General features: G+C 54.7%; 1 protein-coding gene across 1 annotated transcript; it reads left to right on the top strand.

Moving 5' to 3' along the window:
• Positions 1–532: 532 nt before the first annotated feature.
• SLC32A1 (solute carrier family 32 member 1) lies at positions 533–4,323 on the top strand (the record flags this gene model as incomplete). The annotated part of the gene is made up of 2 exons (XM_084248342.1): positions 533–977; positions 3,136–4,323. The coding sequence occupies exons 1-2, from the start codon at positions 585–587 to the stop codon at positions 4,321–4,323; spliced, it is 1,581 nt and encodes a 526-aa protein (XP_084104468.1). The 5' UTR covers positions 533–584.
• Positions 4,324–10,438: the final 6,115 nt, after the last annotated feature.

Genomic DNA, 10,438 nt, shown 5'->3' with positions numbered 1-10,438 from the left:
AGGTGGGAAGGGCCAAGATCCGAGCTTAGCACCTCCCCGAGAAATGCAGCACTGCAGCCCCCACCCTGCCCTCCGAACCCCTCCTTCGCGCGCTGGCTCCCGCCGCCTTCCCTCGGGCGCCCTTCTGCTCCCACCTCAATTCTCCTGAGTCTCCTTCGTACCCCTTCTCCTAGCCCCCCCATCACGCCCCCTGCCTCGGGTGTTTTCCGTCCCCCAGCCGCCCCCCCCAACCCCCGCCTGATTCCGAGGGGCGGGAGCGCACGGGGCTGCGCGCGGGCGGGGGCGCCGGCTTCGCGTAGCAGCTCTGACGCCGCCGCCCTCCGCAGCCAGCCCGCGCCCCGCGGCAGCTCCGCAGTGCACTCGCCCGCCGCGCTCCGCCAGCCCCACTGGCCGCCTGCCCGCCGGGTGGGCCCCGAGCGAGCCGCTGACGCCCCCCGAGAGGGTCATGAGCTTGAGCGCCCCGGGGCGCCGCGCAGAAAGCGAGCGAAGATAGCGACCTCGCGCCCCCCCAGACCCAGCCGCCTGGCCGCGCGTCTCCCGCGTCCCCAGACCCTTCTGTCCTTTCCTCGGACCCCGCCGCCGCCATGGCCACCCTGCTCCGCAGCAAGCTGTCCAATGTGGCCACGTCCGTGTCCAACAAGTCCCAGGCCAAGGTGAGCGGCATGTTCGCCAGGATGGGTTTCCAGGCGGCCACGGATGAGGAGGCGGTGGGCTTCGCGCATTGCGACGACCTCGACTTTGAGCACCGCCAGGGCCTGCAGATGGACATCCTGAAAACCGAGGGCGAGCCGGGCGGGGACGAGGGCGCCGAGCCGCCCGTCGAAGGAGATATCCATTACCAGCGCGGGGGCGGCGCGCCCCTGCCGCCCTCGGGTTCCAAGGACCAGGCCATGGGGGCTGGTGGCGAGTTCGGGGGACAAGACAAGCCCAAGATCACGGCGTGGGAGGCGGGCTGGAACGTGACCAACGCCATCCAGGTGAGCCCGGGATTCCCATCTCTGCCTGCCACCCTCCAACCCCTCCAGCTCTGCGCACCGGGTTATCCCCTGTCAAGTCCCCCCTCCCCAACCTGAGGGTCCCCGTCGCCCTTGGGGCCCAGCCCTCTGCCAGGATTTACGCCCCCAGGCGGTGTCGCGGTCCCGGTACCCGACCCCGAGGCCGTCTCAGCCGCCGGACTCCTAGGCTGAGGTTTTACCAGAGATGGGAGCCCAGAGACCCCGCAAAAACGGGGGTGGGGGGAGAGAGGAGGGGTGAGGGAGAGAGAAAATCAGGATTGGAGGGAACTGTATCCCTGGGACTCCGGAATGGATTCACAGCTGCATTTTCTGGAGGGAAGGAGAAGGCCAAAACGCTAAACTGGGAATCGCCTCTGACACACACATAAAGCAGCTTACGCGGTACACAGGCAGGCACAGCCCCGCTGCCCCACGAATTAATACGGGGGCGCATGTGCGCACGACATGCATCTATCAGAGTTGGATAGGATTACCCCTAAAAGTCACCTTCCTACATCACTACGCCTCCCTGCACGCAGAAGCACACACCTTTACATACCAAGCACACACGCACAGCCCCGTTTGAACACAACACACCCATATATGCAGTTATGCAGACAGGTTATGCAGATCGGGCCCCCTTCCTCGGTCCATCCCTGCAGGGGACATCTAGGCGCACACAAACGTATGCACACACGTGCGCCTCCACAAGCACACAGTCTGTGGTCCCCCAGCGCTCCCAATGCACAGACTCATCCCTCTCCTTCGAAATCCCGGTTGCATCGCAAAGAGGCTACTAGCTTCTCTTCCCGTGACCCTGGTGAAGCCACAGCTAGATGCTTGGAACCGCCTCTAGTGCCGGGCCCACCGCCCCTTCACCCCTACTCTGGATTCCCCACTGCCCACCAGGCGGCGCCGGGCTGAGCCCCAAGCGGGTGTGGGGTGGGCACAACGACCCGGGGAGCAGGCTGAGGCGGGAAGGCCCCGGGCCGCCGTTCAGAGGAGGTCTCAGCCCGAGCTGCCCGCAGGCCCTGCGGCTGGGCTCCCCTGGCGTCGTCCAAGTGCACGCTCGTTGTGGCGCAGGACGTGGATTTCCCGGGAGCTGGAGGCCGCTGAAGGGTTGCTGGGGGACCAGGGCCCCGCGGGGGCTGCGCACTAAGCGGCCACACTCGTGGCTCCCTGACTCCCGAGCCTGGTGAGACCTCCCAGCGGTGACTGGGGCTCTGGGACCGCGCGCGCCTAGGTTGCCGGCGGCGCCTGGTCTAGGAAGGCAGGTCCGGGAAGGGCGCGTTCAGTAGGCGGATAGAGAGACCGGGTGGGGGAGCTGGAGGTCTGCAGGTCACAGGGACCCCGAATTTCGTTATCGTTTCTTTTCCTTGTGGCTTCTAGCCCCTCCTTTCACAGCTCTGCCGCCGGCGCCTCCACTTCTAGTCCTAGGTTCCTGCTGGATTTCTCCAGTAACGCAGCACTGGCGCTGTCTACGCAGGCCAGGCGGGTATCTGGCTTGCTCAATCCACATTAGGACCCTCTGACCCGACTCTGGCCCTGCCCTAAAACTCCCTACGTCGGACCCTGCCTTCCCCTTCCCGAGCCTCTGGCCTCACTTTCACCCTCTCCTACCTCTGCCTGTGCCCCTGGGCTGGCCCTTAGGCACCAACGCCTCCTTCTTGGCTTCCCTACACCCATTCCAGCTCCACCTGAAATTCCGGGGCCCCTCTTCCTTGCATCTGGGGCCCAGCGCTCCCCATCTCTTAACCTCTTCGGGCCCTGGCCCCCCACCCTTTCTGTTCTCCTCCCTAGTCCCCAGGAATCAGCCCCCTGCACCACCCCCCAGCATCTCCACTTACCCCATCCCGCCTCAGAGCTGACCCCGCAGTCTCTGCCCATCTCCCAGCCCTCAAGTCACCTCTCCTTCTCTCTTCCGGCCTCGAACACCCCACTCTGCATCCTTCAGCACCCAAGCTCCCCATGAGGCCTCCCGCCACCCCCATTCCAGTTTTTATCACATCTGTCAAAGGTTTAGGCCAAATTATCCCTTAGCGCCCCCTTCAGGCTGTGGCCTTAAGCCTCTTCCCCAGACCCTCGATTCCCCAGGCGACTCCGCTGAGCGCCCGCCTCTGGCTGCCTCTCTGCCCCGCAGGGTATGTTCGTGCTGGGCCTGCCTTACGCCATCCTGCACGGCGGCTACCTGGGCTTGTTCCTTATCATCTTCGCCGCCGTCGTGTGCTGCTACACTGGCAAGATCCTCATCGCCTGTCTGTACGAGGAGAACGAGGACGGCGAGGTGGTGCGTGTGCGGGACTCATACGTGGCCATCGCCAACGCCTGCTGCGCCCCGCGCTTCCCCACCCTGGGCGGCCGCGTGGTGAACGTGGCGCAGATCATCGAGCTGGTGATGACTTGCATCCTGTACGTGGTGGTCAGCGGCAACCTCATGTACAACAGCTTCCCGGGGCTGCCCGTGTCGCAGAAGTCTTGGTCCATCATCGCCACGGCTGTGCTGCTGCCCTGCGCCTTCCTCAAGAACCTCAAGGCCGTGTCCAAATTCAGCCTGCTGTGCACTTTGGCTCACTTCGTCATCAACATCCTGGTCATCGCCTACTGCCTGTCGCGGGCGCGCGACTGGGCCTGGGAGAAGGTCAAATTCTACATCGACGTCAAGAAGTTCCCCATCTCCATTGGCATCATCGTGTTCAGCTACACGTCGCAGATCTTCCTGCCTTCGTTGGAGGGCAACATGCAGCAGCCCAGCGAGTTCCACTGCATGATGAACTGGACGCACATCGCCGCCTGCGTGCTGAAAGGCCTCTTCGCGCTCGTGGCCTACCTCACCTGGGCCGACGAAACCAAAGAGGTCATCACCGATAACCTGCCCGGCTCCATCCGCGCTGTGGTCAACATCTTCCTCGTGGCCAAGGCGCTGTTGTCCTACCCACTGCCCTTCTTCGCAGCGGTCGAGGTGCTGGAGAAGTCCCTCTTCCAGGAAGGCAGCCGCGCTTTCTTCCCCGCCTGCTACGGTGGGGACGGGCGGCTGAAATCGTGGGGGCTGACGCTGCGCTGCGCCCTGGTGGTCTTCACGCTGCTCATGGCCATCTACGTGCCACACTTCGCGCTGCTCATGGGTCTCACCGGCAGCCTCACGGGCGCGGGCCTCTGCTTCCTGCTGCCCAGCCTCTTCCACCTGCGGCTGCTCTGGCGCAAGCTGCTGTGGCACCAAGTCTTCTTCGACGTGGCTATCTTCGTCATCGGCGGCATCTGCAGCGTGTCTGGTTTCGTGCACTCGCTCGAGGGGCTCATCGAGGCCTACCGAACCAACTCGGAGGACTAGCGCGCCCAGGCGAGCCGGGGCCCCGCTCCAGGGCGCTCACGCGCTCCCTCCCCAACCCTCCCCCGCCCCACCAGCCCCGCTCTCCCTGACGCGGCGCTTGGGAAGCCAAGCTTTAAACATCTCCGGTTCCTAGTTTCTGATTATTGGGGATGGGGGGGGGGGTGGTGGGAGGGATAGGGATCCACAATCCATCGCGTCTGCGTTTCTGTTGTCCTTTTCCACAACACCCAGGTTTCCGGGGGAGGTGCGGGCGCATTTGTGGGCAGGCATTTCTGTCCATCTAGGAGGGGCCCCGACCCTTTGGTCCCAGTCTCCGAGGGGGTGGGAAGGGAGGGAGAGGGGGAGCAGCCGCAGGCGCAGAAATTTGACCTTGGGGAGGGGGGACATTTCACAGTCGTCCAGTGCTCGGAATATCTGCAACGTCCAGCCATTTCCAGCAAGAGTGCTTCCCATTTCCGAGACAGCTCAACCCTGCGGCGGGAAAGGCAGGCCGGGAAATCCGTTTCGGGGGGCGATTTCCTTCGGTGCAGCAGGGAGACAGGAGTCTAGGTGGGCCGTCTTGCCTGCCGGTTTTCAGGAATTCAAACTCATCTTGTGCAATTTATCAGGTTGTGGAACTGTTCTACTGTGCGTGTGGTGTGCTCGTGGTGAATAAGATGAAATGTATATCAGAAAAAAATCTATCTCTAATTTAGAGTGCGGTGCATAATTATATCCGCAAATAAAGACGTTCCAAAAGGTGCCCGCGGCTTCTTGTCAGTTCTGCATTTTCGCGCTGGGAGGGATCCCCGCGCTCTGGAGAGCAGGGTACTCGCTACAACCCAGCCTCGTGAAACAGGCGGGGGTGGAGGAGCAGCTTTGGCAAAAGGGCTCCGGGAAAGCTGCAGAGAGCTCACAGGTGGCTCACACCAAGAAGACGCGCTCCAGATGTTTGGGAGACGCATGGAAAGGAGCAAACCTCCTGGGGAGCAGTTTGGATGTGGCCTCTGACCTCAGCCACCAGGATAAGGTTTGTTCTGAACCTCTCCCTTCCCAGGGGTGGATTCATCTTAGAATTTGGGGGATTGTCTCAGCTTCCAATTCTTAAAAAAAAAAAAAAAAAAAAGGAGGGCCTCCCTGGTGGCACAAGGGGTTAAGATGAAACCTATGAAGCTGTCTGCAGCCACCGCAGCAGGAATTCGATCCCCCATGGGGGAGCTACCCACATGGTGCAGCAGACCTCTCCTGACTCACCCGCTGCTCCCCTCAGCAGAGTATTTCAGTCAATCTGTCTATTCTCTTCCCCACTCTGTCTCTGGTGAGCCCTCTCATACCCAGTGGCCTGCACCCTAGTTCTTGCCTGTACCCCAGTTTTCGTATGCATAAATAAATCAATCTTGAAAAAAAGGAAAGGAAGAAAAGGGAGGAAAACCTTTTATATATAAAAGCTCTATGTGTTTGTTCAACAGACATTTGTAGACAGTCCTGAGCTGTTGGAACTCACTGTCTAGTAGAGGAGAGGGCAGTAAGGAATCCATAACACTACCGCCCCTCTGTGAGGAGAACTATCGAGAGAGTCCCCAGGAATTGTGTATTTCCTGGCCCCCCTACAATAAACAGATCTGGCCCTATCTGAATCAACTGCCAGTCACTTGAGCTCCAGTATCCCTTTGGGTAACCTGTTTGCCAATATGTGGAGAATCACCCACCCAGTCCTTTTTTCCCGCAAATCCAATTCCAATGGAGCACTACCAGCCCTCCACCTCCTCCAGGAGGGCCAGTCCCTGGGGCTATTGGACTGGGTCCTCAGGTACCTTGCAAATGCTAGCCAGGAGCCAGGAGGGCTACTGGGCATTCATGGGCTCCTCTTCACTGCCATAGAAGCCATGTGGAAGGTTCTAGGTCTCTATCACTAAGGCAGAGGCCTCATTTGAAACTGTATCTCCAGGTGCCGTCTGTGTTCAGTAAAGAACCAGGAAATGTCTGTGTGAGGGCCTTAATGAGTGTGTGTGCATGAGTGTGTGTGTGTGCACAGAACATCTGTGTGGGCATGCCTGCAAGAGAGGTGAACTCACACCACTGGGATTCTGCAGCCACAGAAGCAAGTGGGGGCAGAAAGGGGATGCGATCCAGTTCCCTCCGCAAACTACATCCCTGACCATTTAAACAGGCTCTTTGAGACGTCCCTTGTCATCCACCTAACCCCCACATCTTTCTCACTATTGTCCAGCGGTCAGAGTCTGGAGGTGTCCAGATAATCATGTTCCTCCCCTCACACCTAGTGAGGTCTCCCAGGCCTGGGGAGCTGACTGACCTTCCCCCAGTCCTGCCTCCCACAGCTCCTCAGGTGTGGATCCCCTGACACCCTCTGAGTCAGAGCAGAGTGTCACCTGGAAGGGCGGATTTCTGCAGTGGAAAGGAAGGTGGAAGCTTCACTTTGCACCTGCTCCATCCTTCCCATCTTTAAAAGGACAAATGAGATAGCAGGCTGAGCGGCTGCCACCTCCTGGGACTCGCCTGGATTCATTCCACTGAATCCTAACTCCGGGCTTTGTGCGCCACTTCCAGGGGGTCCTGGAGCCTGAGCTAGAGGGGGAGGTAGACCATCTCCAAAGGAAACCCTGCACCCTGGTCGGTAGGACCCGCATCGCCAGACTCATAACAGGCTGCCCGGAGAAATAGGGAGCAGAAATAGACGGGACCCATCTCCGCACACCCCCACCCGACCCAAACCAAGTGCACAGGTAGAAGTTGAGAGGAGACCACCCCCCCCAAGCTCTCCATTTCGCAGTGAGCTCGACGTCCGAGTCGAGGAAGCTGACAGACCCTGCGAGTCGCATACGGGGGTCGAATCCTCCTCAGGACCTGAATTTCCATCAGTTCCAGTTTCGATTCTTACAGTTAATGGTGGCGAGACGCGCCGTGGACGCTGCAAGCTATCCCCACTGGCGTCCGCAACAACCGCGCGCGGGTACACCCAGCACAGGACCCCGTCCGGAACCCACAGGAAATTTGTACTTCCGAGGAACCCTGGATCCTCCACCGCTCAGACCCGAGAAGGCCCTGCCTCGCCCCCCAGCGGTGAGCGAGCCAGCTGCGGGGCCTCCGAAGAAGGTTCCTGCCTTTGGAATTAGGGTCTTCTCTTTCCTGCACACCCCAGATTCCTAAGTACTTCCTGCCTCCTTATTCCCTCCTACCTCCCCCCTCTACCTTCCACTTGATAATTACTGCCTATCTCTAGTGTTCCATTTCAGGTCCTCCATATTTCAAGAGTGGATTTTGGTCGTTTTTTCCCCAAACACAGTAAGATGCTGTGTTAAACAGGGAAATTTGAATTAACTGATAATGCAAGCGGCTCTTGGCTTTGCCCTCTGAGAAGTTGTCTTATTATCCTCTGGACTGTCTTGCAGAGCATTCTCTCACTGGGGCACAGCCTGGGCACCAGCATTCTCCTGGTGCAAGCAGAGGATTATAGAGTTACTTTAGGGGTCAAATACTTAAAAAAGCAGGAATCCAGATTTTTCTTAGGAAATATTATTCCCGCAACATGTAATAGATGGTAAGGGTTGAATCTGTGCCTCTCAAAAAGATATTGTGATGTCTTTAGTCCCTGTACCTGTTAATGGAACCTCTGGGAAAAAATGGCTGTTGTAGATGCACATATGTAATTAGTCATACTGAGGTAGGGGGCCCCTTAATCCAGTATGATTTGTCCTTACAAGAAGAAATGAGATGCTGAGACAGAGAGAGGTAGACACAGGGAGAATACCACCTCACAGGGAATGTTGTGATGTGATCCTTCAACAAGCCAAGGATTGCAAAAGGAGAAGCTAAGAGAAAGGCATGGAATAAATTCTCCCCTGAAGCCTTATAGAGAGCATGGCCTTGGTGACACACCTTGGTTTTGGACTTGTGGCGTCCAGAACTGTGAGAGAATACATTTCTATTGCTTTGAGTCATATTATATGCTTTGTTGTAGTAGCCCTAGGAAGCTAATAGAGTTAGCTTCTGATTTTTTTTTTTGGTGATGATCAATTTTTATTGATTTATCATATGCTCACAAAACTATTCTTTTGGGGACACAGCTCCACACCTCAGTATGTGCATAGGTCCACTCATCCATCACCAAAGTTCCAATGCCATCACGCTATCACGTTGACCACTGATGCTTCCACACCTCTCCCTCTTCCCCTCTGGTATTCATCACAATTTTCACAAAATCCATGAGTTATTATTATTGTATCCTGCCAGTTTTTTCCCTTTGGTTGTTTATATTCCACAGATGGTTTATTTTGCTTAGTGTAATCATCTCACATTCCATCCATATTGTCCCAAAATGCAAGATTTCACCTTTTAGATAGCGGAGTAATATTCCACAACTTCTTTACCCACTCACTCATTCATCATCTGAGGATGCCATACAGGAGTGTAGCACCTGTTTTCTTCTTTGTATTTTATGGCTTTTGGTCTTACAGCCAAGTCCTTAATCCATTTTAAATTAATTTTCCTGATTGGTGTTAAATAATGACCTAGTTTCACTTTTTTGCAAGTGACTGTCCAGGTTTCCCAACACCCTTTATTGAAGAGGCTTTCCTTTCTCCATTGTATGGTACTAACTCCTTTGTCTTACATTAACTATTCACATATGTATGGGTTCATTTCTGGGCTGTCAATTTTGTTCCATTAATTTATGTGTCACTTTTGCTCCAATACCATACTGTTTTGGTTGCTGTCACTTTGTAGTATAAAGTGAAGTTGGGGCATAGAATACTCCCATTTTTCTTCTTTTCTCTCAGGATTGCTTTGGTTACTTGGTGTCTTTTGTGGTTCTGTACAAAGTTTAGAATTGTTTGCTCTATCTCCTTGAAAAATTCTATTGGGATTTTGATAGGTATTGGATTGAACCTGTAAATTACTTTAGGTAATGTGGTCATTTAAACAATGTTTTTTCTTCTGATCCATGAACATGGAATATCTTTTCATTTCTTTGTGTTTTCTGATCTGTTTTCTCTGGTAATTTCTATGGGCAAATAATTACAGACACACATTTGTTTAGTGCTATGCTGTGCAACAGAGTATATGGCCATTAAAAATAAAATTTCAGTTCCTCAGCTGCACTATTTACATTTTAAGTGCTTGATGGTTACTTGTGATTAGTGGATATTGCATCACAGGCTGTAGAATATTTCCATCAGGCAGAAAGTAGAGTGGATCTAGTGTATTGATCATTTTTTTCCTGTAATAATGCTGCAGGGTAACCCCAGAATTTCAGTGGATTATAGGAATAAATATTTTTCTTATTCATGGGTCCACAGGACAGTTTAATTTTAAATTACAGTTGGCTGGACTTGGCTCCAGGCTGCAGTTTGGATTCAGCTATGTTCCATGTGTCGCTCATGGTCTTTAGACTTGGGGCATGTTCTTATGACAGCAGGAGTATGAGAGAGCAGTTTAAACCACACAGGCACAGGCACATTTAAATCTTTTGCTCAGATCACATTTAGTTAACAGTCCATTGACTAAAGCAAGTCACATGGCCAAGTCCAATATCAAGGTCTATAGTGAGAGGCTCTATAAAATTAGAGTAGACAGAGTAGATGTATAATCCTATTAGAAGGGTGAAGAACTGACAACAATACATTGTTCTTGTTTTTTTTTTTTCCAAAAAAGTGATACATTCACATGGCTATTAAACTAAAAGTATATAAAGAAGTATGCAGTGGCACACCCGACCCACCCATGTGATCCCCTCCCTTTGCAGGTAAACCCTTTCTTGTTGACCTGCATGAAAATACAAACAAAACCATAGATTGTTCCTCCCTTTCCCTGCCCTTTTTTTTTTTTTAAAGATTTATTTATTTATTTATACAAGCACTGGGTACAGTCAGAAGCCAGGGAGGGTGAGAGAATTCACCAGAGCCAGAGCAGGGAGCAGAAGAGGCAGACCGACGAAGTACACTGCTGAGGGGAGCAGCGGGCGAGACAGGAGAGGTCTGCTGCGCCATGTGGGTCACCTCCCTGGCCGGGGATCGAACTCGTGCTGCAGTTGGCAGCAGATTGCTTCATAGGTTGAGTCTTAATCCCTTGTGCCACCAGGGAGGCCCCTTAACAAATACATTTTAAAACATCATATTGT

Source organism: Talpa europaea, assembly GCF_964194135.1.
Source record: "Talpa europaea genome assembly, chromosome: 11".
Lineage (NCBI taxonomy): Eukaryota > Metazoa > Chordata > Mammalia > Eulipotyphla > Talpidae > Talpa > Talpa europaea.
Note: the sequence above shows the minus strand (reverse complement) of the source record. Positions and strands in the feature narration are given on the sequence as shown.